Source organism: Pempheris klunzingeri, chromosome 9 (assembly GCF_042242105.1).
Source record: "Pempheris klunzingeri isolate RE-2024b chromosome 9, fPemKlu1.hap1, whole genome shotgun sequence".
Classification (NCBI taxonomy): Eukaryota; Metazoa; Chordata; class Actinopteri; order Acropomatiformes; family Pempheridae; genus Pempheris; species Pempheris klunzingeri.
Window position 1 is genome coordinate 7,084,430 of NC_092020.1, and position 18,480 is coordinate 7,102,909.

At 43.3% G+C, this 18,480-nt stretch overlaps 1 protein-coding gene across 3 annotated transcripts; it reads right to left on the bottom strand.

Annotated features, from left to right (window-relative positions):
* Window positions 1-1,403: 1,403 nt before the first annotated feature.
* On the bottom strand, window positions 1,404-17,844 carry LOC139207085 (centrosome and spindle pole-associated protein 1-like). 3 transcript variants are annotated; one of them, XM_070836719.1, is made up of 28 exons: window positions 17,774-17,844; window positions 16,834-16,979; window positions 16,489-16,561; window positions 16,197-16,300; window positions 15,384-15,449; window positions 14,718-15,046; window positions 14,504-14,604; window positions 14,201-14,297; window positions 13,810-13,867; window positions 13,205-13,470; window positions 12,369-12,484; window positions 12,111-12,252; window positions 11,686-11,797; window positions 10,271-10,418; window positions 10,043-10,171; window positions 9,560-9,672; window positions 9,198-9,347; window positions 8,840-8,983; window positions 5,764-5,877; window positions 5,538-5,604; window positions 5,163-5,289; window positions 3,636-3,775; window positions 3,215-3,343; window positions 3,007-3,047; window positions 2,826-2,886; window positions 2,465-2,574; window positions 2,168-2,297; window positions 1,404-1,828 (listed from the first exon to the last, which is right to left on the bottom strand). In XM_070836719.1, the coding sequence occupies exons 2-28, from the start codon at window positions 16,930-16,932 to the stop codon at window positions 1,659-1,661; spliced, it is 3,336 nt and encodes a 1,111-aa protein (XP_070692820.1). In that variant the 5' UTR covers window positions 16,933-16,979; window positions 17,774-17,844; the 3' UTR covers window positions 1,404-1,658. The 3 variants fall into 3 exon arrangements, with proteins under 3 accessions (XP_070692820.1, XP_070692818.1, XP_070692819.1); XM_070836717.1 differs by having other exon boundaries at window positions 9,995-10,171; XM_070836718.1 differs by having other exon boundaries at window positions 9,995-10,171; window positions 16,834-16,976; window positions 17,774-17,834.
* Window positions 17,845-18,480: the final 636 nt, after the last annotated feature.

The window sequence follows — 18,480 nt, forward strand, 5'->3', positions numbered from 1 at the left end:
TGGGATGCAGTGTGTGTGTGTGTGTGTAGGTATATTGACACTGGGGTGTCTGGTTGAGTAATGGGGGCGTAGCAGAGTTTAGATGGCTTCTATCCTCCTTCCTATCCAATGCTGGAGAAGGCCATCACTCATACAGACAGGGAGAAAGAGAGAGAGGGAGGGAGCAGAGCGAGCGACAGTGTTCATCCAGGCAGGAAAGAGAGTGTGTGAACAAGTGATAGTGTGTGTGTGTGTGTGTGTGTGTGCGCGCACACAAGCAAGAGAGCATGAACAAGACAGAACAGAGAACAGAGCGATGGGACAAAGACGATGGAAGGAGAATAAGAAACGACTGGAAGACAGGAAGAGCTGAAAATCATATATGTGTGTGTGTGTGTAGTGAAGCCGACCATAACCTCCAACCTTCTGTCATCCATGTTTTCTCACATTTTACGGCACAATCTTAACACCGACCTGCTTCCAGGCACCGTGACAAATGTTTTCTACGCGAGGCCTGTCGTCAGCCGCACCAATGCGAAGCTCTGAAGCCTCATTAAGCACAGCAAACACTCCAGTCTGTGCCGTCAGTGCATCTAATCCAAACTCAGTCACCTGACCGTGCAGCAGCCACACTTTGCCGTCTAAATAAAGATTCTGGGTTGGATTTGATCGACAGCTCATCAGAAATTTTTTTTTTTGGGTGCTAATCCACATCTTGGATTTGTGCCACTGCTCTAGTTTTTTTTTTTTTTTTTTTTTTTGCTTGTAGCCTTACTAAATATGCTGCGTTTACGTCCCAGTGGGAGAATCCAGCATCAGAGGTTTGATGGCAAACAGCTTTGTTTTCATGTAGTATATTGTCAGAAACACAGACGCAGAAGACAAATGATAAACAACCACAGACTCTGCAGGTTTTCACTCGGTGGATGTTGCAGAACACTGGCTCCTACTGTCTTTCTATTTTGTTGGCATTTTTCCGCTTTAGTGATGCTAATAGTGGAGACGAACTAGAAAGACGAGCGAGAGAGAAAGAGAGAGAGAGAGAAGAGGACATGCAGCAAAGGGCTCAGGCCGGATTCAGACCCCATAATGTGCAATTTCCTGCACAATATTTGTGTAACGCACAACAACACAAACTAACTAACCGATCAAGGCAGCAGTAGAAAAACAAGTCCTGTGCTCTGTGACATAAAATGCTGTTTTTGTCAGTGGAGTCTGGTAGCTTTGAAGAGATATAAGCGATAGGACTGCTGTTTCTGGTCTAAACAAAAAGGATCTTTGTTTGTAGGGATCCTGTCTGCAATGCTGTCAGACACTTTAAGTAACAGTCTGAGCCTGAACGTACTTCATTAAAAAGGATGCAAACAAGCAAACCAAACTATTTATATAATTATAATTTATTTAAGACATAATTTAGTCATTAATAAAACAGTAAATGCCCATAAAACAAGAACATGCGAGTTCTCACTCTGATATCAGACACTAACCTCAGTGTCTGATGTAAACAATGATTTAACAACAAGTACATACCCAAGTACCATCTGTCATTACTGACACATTCATCCGTCTCAAAAGCCACAAGTTAAAACCATCCACAGCCTCATGATTCAAAGATGGAGGGGCGTCTGGGTCGGGCTGTCAGAGTTAGAAGGAACCCCCCAGTCTCGGGGGGCACGGTACTACGACATTAGCCGCTCCCTCCTTGAGGGTCGGTCCAGACATTTCAGTGTGTCTGATGTTCCTGGTCGCATCCAGGGATCAGAGGCGACAGTTTCTACAGAGCTTTGATTGAGATTGTGAGGAGAAAACCGGGGAGGGGAGGAGTTGTCGTCAGACAGGTCCACTGGTCCTGAAGAGCGGGAGACAGTGAAAAGAGTCAAATACCAAACTTATTAAACACAGGGTGACGGTATGATGCAAACACCTGTTTTAAGAATAAGTAATACGCAGGATTTGCTGCAAAAAATGACCACGTTATTCTCTGTCTAACTAGAATCAACAGCCTCCATTGTTTGTTTGAATACTGGCTGAGTTTAATGACCTCTGGGCTCTGGAAGCCCATTAAAGCCCTAATGTCGAGTTTTCTCTCAGACACTGTGAGAAATAGTCTTTGCTTATATTTGCATTTGTTCAACAAAACAGAAGTAATTACATTAAGCATAACAAGCAGAACTTTTTCAAGTCGTACCGGCTGTGTTGCCACGGCGACTTGTCCTGTCCAGGCCCCTCCCGACACTGCTGCGCTCCGCTTCCTGCTGCAGTCTGTGATCTGTGCACTCGCCGTGTTGACCAAAGGGCTGGCTGGAAGCAGCTCGATCCTGAGCCGAGAAGATAACACTTCGGTTGAAACAATAGTTTACTTCCTTTGTTGCAGCTGTTTGAGCTCACAGACCGAGTGGTTGTTGTTTAAGCTACGCGACACACGTCAGGAACCTGTGAGCTGTGTGTGTGTGTGTGTGTGTGCTGTGTAAAGTCGAGAAAGAACCTGAGGGTGCTGTGACTGTTTGGCCAGCCTCCTCCTCTCCCTGGCTGACAGCAGAGGGGTCTTTTCATGCTCTGGGGTGTGCGGCACTGGAAAAGCATCGCCTAGGGGGTCTCAACACACACACACACAGACATAAAAGCAAAATTAGCCTGAGGCATCTGAAGTATACAAGCACAGAGAGCACACTGTGCTGTGGTAGCACCTGGAGCTTTGGCTGACTGCGCGTTGTGAAAACCTGAGATCCTCACTCATCGTCAAACGTCTCCATTCTTGTGATGCAAGACGAGAAACGCTGCACGTCTTGCTTGAAATAACACCAAAAATGACATCCTTTACGATATCTGCATCGTGGCGGCCTTACCAATGAAAGCACTCTCCGACTCCAGCAGGGAGCCTCTTGCAGACCGCCCCATCACACTCCTCTGCAACATGAAGACAACTCTTTTCATTCCAGTAGTTACAAGTTAGTTGTTACACTGCATAATAACCATGTAGAGAAGTTTTGTAGCTGAAGCATGAACCAATATTTCTTTTCAACTCACCAGATAATCATTTTGCTGCGGTTGGGACAAGTCAAAATAATCTGCAACACAAAACCAACATTATTGAAGTAATGAAAAGCCACAGAGAGCTTTAACAGCTGGCATTAATGTGATCTGCATCTGGAGAGAGAGAGAGATATCTATATCTATATAAATAAATGAGAGAAACAAAGGGGTAAACAGGGCTTTAAAGAGAGTGGGCTCTAACCGTCCTGGGCTGTGGACCTCTGGCTGCTGAGCTGGTTATATGGATCACTGTAGCCCCGCCTCCTCCTGCTGGACACACCCACTTCCTCCAGCTTGGGAGTCTCACTGAAGCCCAGCCTGGACTCGCTGTCTGACTCACAAACACACAGGTTTGAGGTTTCACATCGGATCAGGGTGTATCTAGTTTTCAGTTGTTTACTACGTCATCCTCCCCTGTGTGTTTATTGGTTTGATCAGTCTTTATATATGTTGACTTCAGGTCTCATTCTGTACAGTTAGGTTTTGCTGACCTCTTTTAGGAGCCGTGTATCTCTGTTAATTTATCTACTATTTGTTGATTTGGAAAATAAACCCAGTTTCAAACTCGAACCCTCAGCCGTGACTGAAGCGTGTATTGTATTGCAGCGTATTGTGTGCACTACCTGTGTATTTGAGCTGAAGGGAGTCGTGGATCCGCAGCAGGTTTGGGGGCTCCATGTTTCTGGAGTTCGGCCTGCGGACCGGAGCCTGGAGCCGCAGCCTGGCCATATCAAACACGTCCACCAGGGGCCGCGCCCGATGTCTGGACAAACCAAGACAAGAACACTTAAATGCTTGCAGACAAAAACTGATAACAGGTTACTCATGTAGCACAGCGGTATCCTTACACTCATTAGTAACTATAAAGTGTGAGAGGAAAGGGCACATCAGGGCTTTCTGCAGTCTTTGAACCAACGGTATTAATTTGGGCAGAAATGAATGATGGGTCATAGGTTAGATCAAGTCAAGTAGCTCTTCATCGACACCAACATTTATTTTCTTTTCATGACAGAATCAGATATTATATTATTGATGTTATATGGAGAGTAAATGAGTCACTGCTTGTCCGATAGATGAGATGTGAAAGCGATGCATCATTTCATCAGGAGAATCCTGGCAGCCTGAGCAGCACAGACGCACAGACAGACAGGTGAGCTGTCTGACTGCAAGTTCCTGAGTTGTATAGGTACACATTGAAGTTTTTGAGATGATGATTCAAAGATAAGTTCAGTTAGCACAGATGTTCTCAACCTTTTTTTGGGCACCACTCCCCTATCCATTATCCAGGTCCCTTACCCACCACCCAATCAAAAAACACTGTAGGCCAATAGTCTACCCCAATATTACTGTTGATTGATTTGATTTAATTGGACAGCTGGAATGTCATCATTACTTTCCCAAGGAGCAAAAAGCCGTGTCTGTAGAAATTATACTTATGAGTGTTTTACAGATGCGGTTAGAAATTTTGCATTCAAACTTTAATTAGTTTTCATTATTGATCACAAACAGCAGCCAATCAGAAATGCCAAACAAGAAGTCTTCTTATTAAATGTTCCACCAGAAAACAGAGCAACCTACCAAGGAAAAGTCTGACGCTAAGTCTGAAGGAGGGGTGTGTGTGTGTGTGTGTAGGGCTGAGTGAGCATTAAGTGTCGATGAATACCAAATTTGACATTAATCACTAGTGAATACTTTTGTTAAAGTTTAAGTACCACTGAATATTTCACTGAAACGTTTGACTTTGAACATCATCTTTCTGAATTTTTACTTTAAGACGATCCTTAAAATAAAGTTTTTGGAATTGCACAACCAAAAAGTGTCTCTTGAGAATTTCTCAGACTTCTGAAATTCAGATTCAGAATACGTGTACCATCCGTCTCTTATGTTCACACCCCACTTAGTATCAGATTTGATCAAGCATACTTGTGTGACCAGTTTTTGACTCAATTAGAATTTCTTGGTCTGATTTGAGCTAATTGAGCAACTTGAATATAGTTTTTGAATATTAGGGAGGCAAATGTTCTGAAACCCTAAAATATACAGTATAGTGGAAACACGGTAAAGTTTGTAAATTTGAGCAATGTGAAACATTTCCACCTAATGCCACATTTTATGTGATAAGAAGAGCGCTGCAGCTGCCTGGGTCTGACCTGTCACTCAGAGGAGAGTCTAAGTCCTCCCAGTCTCCCTGCTGCAAACGACCCTCCAGCCGTTTCTGCTCACTGCGAAGCTGCCGACGCAGCGCTGACAGCTCACTGAACACATCGCGATGGTCACCTGAGATCACACACACACACAGAGTCCACATCTCATACAGTGTCTTCACTGCCAATTCTCCAATTAGCTTTAACACCTCGATGGTATCACAGATGTGAACCTATAAGTCAATGGTCCAGGAACTGTGGAACGAGTTGTGGATGGACTGAACCAAACACCAAAAGCCTGCAGATTTGTCAAACAACTGCAGAGTCAATTTCAACCTGTTATCTCAAATGACCTTTTTGACTGCCTAGTTTATACGGTACCTGCAGCTCTGAGCTGATTCCTACAAGCAGGTACAGGAGGGGACTGGAGACCAGACAGAGAGCGCTCCTGAAAGGTAGAAGAGTGAGAAGGTATGAAAACAGAGATATCCAGAGGGGTACAGACAAATTACTATGCTTTATTTATCCAGGGAAGAGGCTGCTTAGAGGACATGCTCTTTTATACAGAGACTTTGTGTATCTGTGTGTGTGTGTGTGAGAGACTCACAGACAGGGGGGCAGTAGAATGCTGGCTGTCCACTGTGGGGGGCCTGGGGGTGTACTGGTGTAGCCCATGCTTCTTCTGCAGAGTGGGGATTGGAGGCGAGGGCTCCCTGTGGATCTATAAACACAGCACCACAAATTCACCACTTTTTAATTTTAAAAAACCATGGTCTCATAGCATTTAAAAAGCATACCGTCATCTAATGCAGGAAAACTCAATATGCTTCTGTTTGTTCTTTGTTTGGTTGGTTTTTCTATTCAAAGCACTGTCAGTTTTTCTATTGGGTCCACCACTCCCTCCATTTCAGACACATAACAGTGAGATGAATGATGCAGTGTAGCAAGTTGACTGTCTGGTGTTCTGCTGTGAGTCGTGATGCAGAGCCCCCCCCCCCCCTCCCCCTCCTCATATCAAAAGATGGCTGACTGTCAGTAACAAGGAAGCTGATATTAACCAGCTCCAGAGAATTCTTTTCAAAGAAACCTTTGACAGCAGTACACATGGTCTCACCTGTTGTGTTGGTCTTCAGTGGCTAAAAGCACAGCAAGTGCTCTTTGCACTTGTGAGATACTTCAACAGAGAAATGTTCAGACAGCTGCACATTATCAGTTGCACCTGTTGACTCATGTGATCCACAGATTTCAGTTGAGAAGATGAAAAGCTGCCCTTGTACACATTTCGCAGCCTCTGTGCTGCTGTTGAATCCAATAATTGAACTGGTTTCACACTGTTGTCATCTTTGTTCTCGTCTCCCGCAAAAAACTTCTCCACAATTCCCAACGTGCTCATTCTCACAAGTTCAGCATCCACAAATGGCTTTCCCTTTTTGGCTAGTTCCCCAAGTTACATGAAGCGAAGTAGCTGAGGCTTTCTCGGCAGCAGTTGTCGCAGCTGTCAGGATCATTCATGTGGCAGAACAAGACTTCAAAGTCGTAATCGTCTCTTTTCTTATGCTGCTACCGGGCAGCAAACCTGCACTGAAGCTGACATGTTTTGACTCAAATTAAACACAGTAACATAGTATTGGTGTGAGATGGCAAAATAAATCAACTTTGTTTGACCATTTTTCATTAAATTGTCCGTTTTCATCGTCAATCTTTTGGCTTTTGATGTCCTCACTCATCTTTGGCAAGAGAAAAATTCAGTAATAGCAACAGAAAATAACTAATTCACTGCCCAACAATGTGCCGATGACGGTGTTCTTAAAAGCTGCTTGTATTTTGGGTCCACATACAAATTCATTTGCTGATGGAGGAGCTGTAAAGGAGTGAGTGCGGGAGCTGAAACCTTGAGGGAAAACAAGAGTTCTGCAAATAAATAAAAGGAAATACCTTCATCAGCATCAATGGCCACAAAGAAAATTGAAATATTAACTCAGGATGAGCTAGCACAGCGAGTGCGCTGAAATTCTCGCCTCTTAGTTTATGAACAATTCATCAACGAGGAAAGGAAAGGAAAGAGTTCAGTGAAGACCTGTTTGGTGTAACATCCTTTCAGACCAGTAGAGGACATTAACCTGGCCATAAAGGAGATGTTAACAGAGAAAGGCCATCAATCAATTAATCAATCAATCCTGTGCTTCACCCTGTCAGAGTATGCCGAGATGATGAACACAATGATGAGAATGATTAACGCATGCTGAGGGAATTCTTCCGGGAGGCTGATGCAAATGCTGATGACCTTCTGCTGCACAACAATGTGAGAAGGCTCAGTGAAGGCTGGGTGTTTCAGTGCTTTCGGTCCATACGAGGGGAAATCACAGCTTTCTGGCACAGGAGAACAGCCGGGAGACGACAACAACATTTTGGATGACGTCACTCACGTCTGAATGAACTGAATTTAAAGCTTCCGTTTGTGACCAGATGACAGCTGTCCGCTCTTTCCATTGGGAACATGAGGTGTTCGTCCTGCAGCAGGAACAGGTTCAGTTTGAGAGAGAGAGAGACGCATCTTCTTTTGTAGACAGCAGCTCTTCCCTGTTCATTCAGAATCCATTTCTCATCACAGATGTCAAGGGGGATCTCAACAGCACAGAGCACTTCAAGCAGGCAAATGGCGGGCCTCTCCAGATGCAACTGGTCGATCTCCAAGCAGATGTGGCCCTGGATGAGCATTTTGGACAAACTGACCATAGTACTTTCTGGCTCCAAATGGTCTCGGAGACAGCTTGCCCAGGTCTCAGGAAAGTAGCCTGATGATTCCTGCCAATGTCCAGCTCCACATACAGCTGTGAGGCAGCTTTCTACATTATTAAAAACATATCATTCCAGGCTAACCAAACAAACAGAAACAAGCTACACTTAATTTACATTTTTTAAGAAGTTCTGTTTTTTTTTTGTTTTTGTTTTTTATACGCTGCATTTATTCTACTTGACATAAGATACAGTGTTTCCCCTACCATTATATAAGGGGGGGCACCCCGCCCTGCCCCGGAGTAGCTCTCCTGCTCCGGGTCCAAGTACAGAAAACAGCCCAAGTGCTGCACACAACATATTGTGTTAACTTATATGCATCACAGAGGTTTTGTGAGGCGACTGAAATTCTCCAATTCAGGCACAGAGGCTCTCAGGCTCACCAATTTAAACCCCCCCTTCACACAGAAATAACACCACAGCATTCAGAAACATGCGATTAAGTGACATTATTCCAACCTTAAGTGTCACATTAATTTGTATTATAAAAAAAACAAAAGAATGAAATCAGGAGCATATTTGCTAGTCGGTCAGTCTTGGAAGTGACGGTCAGTGAAAGAGCTGTGTGGCTGGTCAGATAGAGCCATCATAAGCTGTGATTTCGCCTATTTATTTTCCCCTTTCTTCCTCCACAAGCAAAAGACCACAGGTTGACAATGCCAGCATGAAGCAAAGCTACAACATTTTAATCCCTCTACTTAGGCAGATCCACGCCATCATGAAAATGGTAGGCTCGTTGTTTTACAAATTATTAATAGACAACTAACCAGGTCAGCCCTAAACAATTTTAAACGAACTGTGAGACCTGCGGCGATATCTTAATATCACTAAATTGCAGTGTGATGGTGTTTGTTGCAGAGTGGTTGTGGAACTGTCAGTGAACTAACCTCCTCCACCCGAGCCTGCCTCTCCCTCTCATACTGCCTCCTCAGTAGCGCGTTCTCATTCTCTTCTGCTTCTTTCTTCTTTCTCTCAGCTTCCATCTTCCTCTGTTCGGCAAGCTGAATCAGCTCTTCATTCTTGGTCTTTTGCTGAGAGACAGAGAGGAAAGACAAACGGGTGGATACAGGCGGTCATAAGACAGGAGGATGGAGGCAGTCATTTCCAACTTCTTCCCAGATGTAATGAAATGTAAATGTTACCACATCTCCTGTAGTCTAGTATTTTCAAATGATTAACATTTTATTTGATCCTTTAAACACTAATGAAAACCCTGCCTATGGCTTAGTATTTTTAGCTCCTCACTTCCATCTCCTTCCGTTTCTTCCTGTCTTGTTCTTCCTGGTACTCCCTTTGGATGTGAGCCCTCTGCTCCGCCAGCCTCCTCTCCTCCTTTTCCTCTTCCAGTCTTGTCCGCTCTCTCTCCTCCGCCTTTTTACGCATCTTCTCCTCAATCTGCGGAAAAAACCCCATTAACTTCACCAAAAAATCCGAACAACTCTTATTTGAGGGCTGCAGCAAATTTCTAGCAAGGCACAGAACAAACCTTGAGTTCATAAACAACTTGTACATTTCTCTTCAATGGAATGTGGACTGCAGAAGTGATCGAGACAAAACAGCCGACGATAAAAAACACTGTAAAAAAACAAAACAAAGTAAAGCGGTACCTGTTGTTTGAGGTAAGCTTTGTACTTGTCCTGCTCCTGGAGCTGTTGTTGGGTGGGCTGGTTGGCAAACACATTGCCTCTGCCAAACTGGGGGGATTGAACATGGGTGAAACCTATAGAAGACAAATGAATAAACACTGTTGCCAGTTGGACCAAAGAAACCTTCCTTTCTAAATATATGTTCCTCCAAGTCTAGAAGTAATCCCACTGAGCAGTAGCCAAGGCTCTGACTATTTCAGGAGATGTAGCACAGAGCTTTGCTGCCGTGCCGTCATGGCGATGTTAATTTCTCAGTTGAGAAGCAAATATTACCCTTTCGTCTGTACTCAATGAACTCTAGATATTCGTGGATTCTTGGTGTTCTGATGTGATGCTGAACATGTTATGAAGGCAAAAAGCTGATTAATACATTGAAAGGACAGATGGTCACTGTACCAGAGAGCCTGTCACTAGTGTCATGGATACTGCGCTCTGCTACAGTACCAGAGACCCTCTCGTTGGGGTCAGGGGGCTCAGGCTGGCGGGCCGTCATGGTGGCCGTGGCTCTCCTCTGCCACTGCTCTGGGTTGCTATAAGCCTCCTCATTCAGCTTGTGCATCTGGTTGAGGTCAGCTGGGCAACAGGGAGAGACATTTAGAAGAAGTCTTTTGAATATTAACGGTGTATTGTGTTAAAATAATAAATAAATAAGTACTACAGCCTGGGACCTACCAATGAGATTTCCAGTGCTGTCCCTGAGTGGGGCTCCTCCTCCCCCTCGACCCCAGGGCTGGTGGTTCCTCATGTCAGCCTCCAGCTGGGCCTCATAACGCTCCATCTCCACCCTCTCCAGGCACCTCCGTTCCTGTTGCTCCTGGATCTACAGTAAAGTAGTTTCTAGGTTGCATCAAAATCCTCAGATGACATCCGTTATTCTCTAACCACTAACAAGTATTCATCAGCCACTTCTTCTTCACGAGATCCTCTCAATGCTTTATACAAGTACAGTTCTCTCTGGCTGACCCAGTGATGCACCCAGTGAGCCTTTGTGATCAAAATATATATTTGTGTCTTAGTGCACCAAACAGATTTAATCAGATGCCTATTGTGTAAAGCCAAAAACAAAACAAAAACTCCAGCCAACAGTCAGAACTACTCAAACATAAAGATGTGATACATTTCAGTAATATGATGTAATCATGAATTCAGATTTAATGAGCAAGAAGTTCACGCTTTAGTTCAACTGAACACCACAATTCCTCAATATGGACCAGGAATTGGTACCCAATGTTAAGTTAGACGGCATGTGTATAGATATAATCAGTGATAACACTCTGAAGTGTCCCAATATTAGGACAAATGGTACTTTGAACAGTGACAAACAACCAAAGTACATCAGTGATGGGCCACCAGGTGAAGCTTTGTGTGAATCTGCAGACATCAAGTGGCTAAAAAAAGGAAGCTATTGGGAGAAGCGGAGCAGCTTTAGTATCGTAGAGCGACTAGAGGAGAAAGATGAAGGACTGCGGAGGGACTGAGGTGGCACAGGGATATGGAACACCTAAACAAGGGAGGAGCTCACATACACTTCTACTGCCAGCTCTATCTACAACTTCATTAGGGTCAAAGGGCTTAACTTAACTTACTTAACATTATATCTTTAAGTCTTAACTTGATCACTTTTACCTTGTTGCAAAGCTCGCTGTTCCCTCTCCTGGAAGCTTCCTGCCAACATATTGCAAACCAGGATGCAGTCAAGGGTAAAAGTTACCTTTATTTCGTGCTCCCTACTAATGTTGTTTTTCCAACCACACAGGACCTGAGCCAGGGTGCTATTGTTCATACCCAGCCATCAGCGTGTGTTGATAGTAATTACGGTAATAATGGGTAAAAGGTGTACAACAACATAAATGGACGAATCCTTTGACTTCTCAACATCTTTAACTATCCAAAAACCTTTTCTGTGCTTCCATCTGAAATCCCAGTCTGCTAATAACTGTTTGTGTTAAGATCTAATGACTATTATAATAACATGTAGTAAATGGGTGAAATTAGTGCTTTTATTAGAATGATTCCAAACACTAGAGCTCCTTGTTCTTTAGGAGAAGACGGCCCTTTTAAATGCAGAGTCAGTCAATTTCACCTACCTGTTGTTTTAAAGCCTCCCTGTAGCTCGTAATCCTCTCCCTGGTAGATCTGGATTTGTCTGATGGGAAAAGCCTGACTTGTGAGTCCACAGTAACAACCTGACCGCCGGGCCTGCCAGAAGAGTTGCAGAATGACACCGTTACTGTGTCTTATTATAGCTCACTAAAGTGGCATTCAATTTTACTAATCACAAGTAATTCCATTACAGCCACTAATCAATTCTTTCCTTTCGTGCTACATTAAAGTTCAGAACACAAGCAGATGCTAATGCCGTGTCCATGCTGTTAAGTTAGACATTCTAAGGCAGTTTACAGGAGGTTACACCATTGTTTTATCATTTTGCCCATAAGGGAGATTAATTCACTGCCACTTTGATGCTGGCTGCTAAAAGCCAAAGCAGTAAAAGTGAAGAGGGAATATTTACTGTGTTGGAGGCTCGGGAAAGCTGCTTCCACTGTGCTGGCTGTGGGGGCTGTGGTTACCAAACTGACTGGTCACAGCTCCCCCGGGTGGTACGTTCCAGTAGGACATGGGAAGGCCGGCACCAGGAACGGACAAATGACCGTCTGGATAAAAAAACAAATGTAACCACATTAAAATTAAGACGATAATGCTTAATGTAGTCAGTTTGACGTAGACAAAGAAGTTGTTTAATTCCCATTAAACAGAGACCAATACTTACAGTAGGCCATGTTTGGGTCGAGCAGGTTTCTGTTGCTGTAGTAGTGATGGGGCTCTCCATACGGGCTCCTGTAGGCTTCATTGACAGTTGGAGGAGGATGAGGAGGGAAAGGGATTCTGGAGAAACAATAAAACACTGTCTCACTTGTAGATTCAAGACTTTCTGCAGGTCTTACTTTTTTGGCTGTATCTGAAGATTTAGGTGTTCAATATTATGCGTTATGATAAGAGCCAGTTAGTTTGGCTGACTTTCTTACAATAATAAAAAATTACATCATATCAAATGACTTGCCAGCAACTTGGCAAAAACAGCCTGTGACCACAGAGTTTAAATTTATAATACTAGAGATTCTCATTAAGCACCGTTTTAAGTGTATTTCAGTGTTAGTGGCAGGGTCCGCCATTTCCCGTCCTGGAGATCCACAGTATTTAATGCATGCATGCAATCCATTATAACCATGTCTATTTTTATCTCATTGATAAACATCAGCGTTATGTACTCACTCTCCCACAGTTACATCAGAGCTGTTACTGCTAAAACAAACATACATTTCCTGATGCTTCACATTAAAACTGCTAAAGGGGCAAAACACATAACTGCTTGCAGTGTATGCAGCAAAAAGTCAAAACAGACCTCTTTATCGGAACTATGAAAGTTTGTTTGGCTGCACTGTAAACAGACACACCAAATGCTCTCCTGTGGTATTTCTGATTAAATGAGGGTTTATGAAGCATTTAACTGCACTTGCTGGTTACCATAGTGACCATGTATGTTGCAAAATTAACCAGGACTGAAATCTTGAGGATTATAATTTATGTGAGGTTTAAGGTCAGTACCTTGGCGTGTCCATGGCTCTGGGGAACGGGGGGGCAGCAGGCTGGCTGTTTGGAGACAGACCACCCAGGCCAGAGCTGTACTCCAGCAGAGGGGACTGGAAGGCTACGTGGGGCTGCTCAGGAGGAGGCGTCTCTCTGGGTCTAACACCAATCTTCTCATTATTAGGTCCACTTCTGAATGGTGTTTCGCTGTCTCCTGTTGCTAAAGACTCCAAAACCTGATGATCCTTCCTCCTGCTCAGTCCAAACTGTCTGATTCGGTCCGGCTGGTTTGTGGATAGCGACAAAATTGAAAGACAAAGAAATGGGCTGCATACAGCATATACTGAAAAACCCTTTCACATCTTCCCTTAATACATTTCATAGTTCTGTTTTATTCATCATTCTATTCTTTTGGTTAAGGATTTTATAGTTACATTATCAGGGCACTGACTAGGACTATACTTGTACTGTGTTGGCTGAGACACAAACATCACTGACAGATTATGTTCTACAAACGTGGCTGGAAGGTACAATATTCAAAGTGCTCAGTGAATTTGACCTTAAAAATAACCAACAATAATTTTTAATCTCAACTAAATGAATATAGTGAGATGCCAGCTGACCGGTTTCTCAGGATCATTTGCCCCCGTCGCAGCAACTCTCAGCTCCAGATCTTTCTCCCTGCAACAGGGGCACACAAGTAGAGTTAAACACACTGAGCATTTAATGACACTCATCCACAGGGATGTTCACTAAGTAAACAAGTACAGGTTCAGGGTTTTGCTCATTAACACTTAAAGAAGACACAACACCCTTGACAGACACATTAAGTGCTGCCAGAACGGTAACTGTCCATATAATATAACGGGAAAGATAATTGTTTGTAGTACTAGAAAGTAGTATTTTATCTACTGTTGTTGCAACTGAAAGTCTCTGTCTGAATAATATGAGTCCAAAACATTAATATCATCAGTGTTACATGGTACATGGGAAGACAAGGATGACTGACTGTACCTCTTCTTGTTTCTGTGCTGCTCAGCTATCTGCTCCTGCAGCTCCTGCCTGTAGCGCTCCTTCCTCCTCTGTAAGGCATCTTCTGTATCGGCTGCTCCTGAAAAGATGGGACACCAATTAAAAACTTTTGTAGTCGCTTAGTTTTCTGAACTTGTCACGCTGAAAAGGCTCCATCCTTTAAGAAGTAACACTACAGGGTCAAATCAATGTCGTGCAGTCATTTCTTGTAGGAGTTCGTTAAATACTGGACCTTTGATTTTTAAAAACAAACTGTTCAGTTGCAGCTGGAAAATGTCCTCTAACCTATTATAAGGCCAGTGGCAAACTCAGCATCCTCATTTTTGGTCAGTGCTCTTGATCTCCAGCCTTCTCTGGCAACATCTACTAGATCCTCCCTCTTCTCTCTGGGAAAAGCCAAATAAAAACAGATTGAAAGAAAAGAATAAATAAGGACAAACAACAAAAGTTGCCTATTTCACACATAAAGAAAGCAAAAACGACAATATTCTCTCTGTACCTGCCATCAGTCTTATTGAATCGTCTCCTCTCATAACTGGCGTCCACCCCGGTATGCCTGTGCCCTCTGCCCTCCAGCTGCTCCAGCTCCTCCTTGAAGTGCTCCTCCTCCTCCTCCGACTCCTGGTCCACTGGCTTTCCCAGCCTGCCACGATACTTGAAAAGTACAGAGGACTGCTCCTCATCGTCCTTAGGGTAGAAGGCCTCAGCATCGGTGACACGGAAAGCCCTGTGCAACTCCCTAGTGTCCTCTGTTAGAGTGGCTGCATCCCTCCGTGAGGGGGGTCGCTGTTTAGGGAGAAGACCTCCCTGGTCTCCAGACTGGCGTAGCTAAAGGAAACCAGATTGTAAAGTTTGTTTGTATATATTTTGCTTCACAAATAGGCCATTTGGATCCTCTCTTTATCCAGAGAGAGTGAATGAAAAAGTTAGCACTACGTTTCTGTGTTACTTATTCCTTTCCAGGTAGTCTGCTCTTGGCAGCCACCCAGCACTATGGAGGAGGATCAGTTATTTTCTTTCATTAAAAAGGTGGCTAGTAAAACAGTGTAGTATCATAATCCAATGTGATGTGCCAGAGTCTGCTTTTTGTGCAAACATAATTTCCTGCCCAGACATCATTTTCAAATCCATTGACACAATTAATACATTAAATAGAGACACTTACCTTGACATACCTCCTGTTATCCAGGTGAATTAATGGTCCCGGCTCTGCAGGGTCAAAGTGTTTTTTCTGTAACATAAAATGTTACTATCATGATTCCAACATTGTGACTTTCCCTCTTCCTACAACACAGGTTGAACAGTAAAACCTGAAGCTGAAATGAGCAAACAGCAGGGCCCCAAAACAAAGACTCCTTAAATGTACCCATCTCTATGATTTTAGTGTAAGAACTCTGTATACAGTGCAATTTGGGATATTTAACTGAAACCCTTTTAGTAAACCAGATTAACTTTATCTACTGTATTTTTTGATAACATTTTGTCATTAACAACAACAACACAAAGCACTGGGATTTACGTTGGGTTTCCAGATCAAATACATCATGCAGCAGCTTCTTCATTATTGACACCCACGTGAAGTCAATTGCCTGATAAACACAACTTGGTCATATGATCTCTCCAGGCTGCACATGTTGCTGAGGATACCTGAACATTATATAGATCATGGGATGCTAAGAGCTGCTATGGATACACCAATTGTGCCCTAAAATACTGACAAAAGGCTGCTGCGTTTAAAGACCACATTTGGAGGGATCCTTGAAAGGGGTCCAGCACTGTTAGCCAGATACAATACAGTATATTCCAAACAGAAATGCTGGCTTTAAAAAGGATCCAGCCCTGTAGTACAGCTTTTGTCTGCGTGTCAGTAATAGACTGGCAAAGACCACACACACACACGCGGCTCTGAGGAAGTCACAGTTGAGCTTCGAGCTTGACTGTTAGAGCCAAACACATGAGTAAAGTGTGGGACATTCACCTGAGCCATGTAGCGCCTGTAGTCCATACGGAGCTCATGCTGCAGCCGCTGTTTCTTCCTCTCATACTCCACACCGAGGGGTAGACCCACGCTGCAACTCTCCTCTGACAAAACACACCCATGCATTTTTAATGAGAACACGAGGTGAAGAGTTTAATGCCAAAGCAAGACTTTAAAGACACGCCCTGCCCTGGCAAACATTGCAAATGACAAAAAGGGCAAATTATGAGATGCCATCATCTAAATAAAAACCATATGAATTGAAGGAGAGAAATGTGGTCATGTACTACACCTTTTCCCTGTGCAATAGACTTGGGGGGGATGTTCTCCTTTACTGTGGACTCATAGGCTCTGTGGGATTTTGCCTGTCACAAATAGAGGAACATCATGCACTGAAAGACTTACACACACACACACTAGAGGATCACTGCAAAACAGCCATCCCAGCGTTCTGTTTATAACTTTAAATTTCACAACAAACCCTAAATGAGCCCAGATACTTATTACTCTATATGAGTTACAATAAAACTCAGGATATGATCCCCAGAAAATGATGTGGAGCATGTTTAGCGTTAATCATTACTCATACAGAGCTCTAACTTGGTTCTGAAACCCAACAACAATCATCCCAACACACCTTAATTTCCATGTACGGAGGGTCTTGCTCTAAACTGGCTTTATCCTCAGCCACTCTGGCCTTCCGCTCCCTGATGAAGTTCTCCAGCTCATCATCCATCTCCTCTTGACCAAGTTACACACACCAACTAGGAACATTCATCTCTACTGTAGACAGCACATTATAGAACAGTGTATAATTACTAAAGATGCTAATTTAAACTTTAGATTTGAGAAGAACTAATGACCCGATTGTTGTTTTTTTTTTTTTTTTTAACTGTGGGCCAACTGTATGCAAGTTTAATCGCGACCACAAAATACTGATGAATTCAATCACATGTAAGCTTGAAGAGAAAACGCATTCTCTGTTCAACTCTGCTGTGAGACAGGTGTATTATCAGAGGAGCTGATTAGTCAAATGAAGAGTGTGGGCCTCTCAATACTGGCGTCTGGGAAGCCGTCAAGTGTCCATGTCTCCATCATATAAAGGGTTGGCGTTAGCTTCATACAAGTCGACTCCACAAGTGATAATAATACAGCGCTTCTCTTGGCGCACGCTGATGAACGATGATCCAACGCGATACCGCGACTGTCTCTTTAATTTTCCGTTGTCAGGCAACCACAACGAACAAGATAGCGTCACATTCCTCACCGATAGCGTTAGCCCGCTTAATTCTATTAGCTTAGCGGCTTTATGATTATTAGTAGTATGATAAACAATAATGCCTTTAAAATATTGAGTGGTACAATGATTGTTTAGTTAGTTTACGGCAACCAATAGCTTACGTTAGCCAGCTTGTTAGCTTTAACCAAAGGAAAGGCAAAACCTCGATAAAGCCAACAAGAAACACACACAAACAAGACATGCTAATCTTAGCTAATGATTTGTTACTGACCCTGCTAGCGTTAGCTTGCTAAGGTAACTCTCAGAATTATTGCCGTCGGCATTAAACAAAACTTACCATTGAGTAGAGTTTGAATATGACGTTACCGGATAAGGTAATGTTTGCTAGCCTGCAAGTGTTGGCGGTGCTGTGGTCTCCTTCTTTAAGCCCAAAATCGTTAGCAAGTTTATCCCACTACTGCACTGCTTCCGGTGTCAATTGTCAAAATAAAACCACGTGTGAGAAGAGCAGCTGTAACCGTTGTCTTAAAGGCGACCATGACTTCGTTGTTTTACGTCAGTTGCTTTTGCAATTCTGCCATTTCTGCAGTGCTTAAACAATTTGATGTGTTTGAGAGCGTTAAAAGGGTCGGTCCATTAGGCACAAGAAAAGTGGAATCTCCCTCCTGCTGGAATAAACACTCCAAGCAGATGACAGGAACCAAATGTGGGGGCCTCTCAATTAGAATGTAACACTAATACTTAAAAATTAAAAATGTATTAAGCACAGGTCTGTACGTCTTTATTCAAATCCCACTTTGTGCTCTTATTTTGAAGGCACAGTGCTACACTTCCTGTATTTTGACCTACTCTCTCTACCTTGGCACATCACATCTCAGCTGTGGAAGCAACAGCCCGCTCCCCCCGGACACTCAGCCCACCCTTTAGGAACACATGTTGCCTTCATTTCCAAGAAGAAAAACTGTTAAGGCCTAAAACCTTTTCCAATAAATTACACTACCTGTTTGGGAGGAAAGGAAATGGTACCTCATCCACTTTCTGATG

What these genes read in the sequence shown, in the direction of transcription:
- LOC139207085 (XM_070836717.1), bottom strand. Translation starts at nt 16,932, where the DNA reads ATGGATGATGAGCTGGAGAACTTCATCAGGGAGCGGAAGGCCAGAGTG. An exon ending in TTCAATAAGACTGATGGCAG is followed by an intron (nt 14,605 to 14,717) that starts GTACAGAGAGAA and finishes GGCTTTTCCCAG; the next exon opens with AGAGAAGAGGGAGGATCTAG. An exon ending in AGAAACGGAAGGAGATGGAA is followed by an intron (nt 8,984 to 9,197) that starts GTGAGGAGCTAA and finishes TCTGTCTCTCAG; the next exon opens with CAAAAGACCAAGAATGAAGA.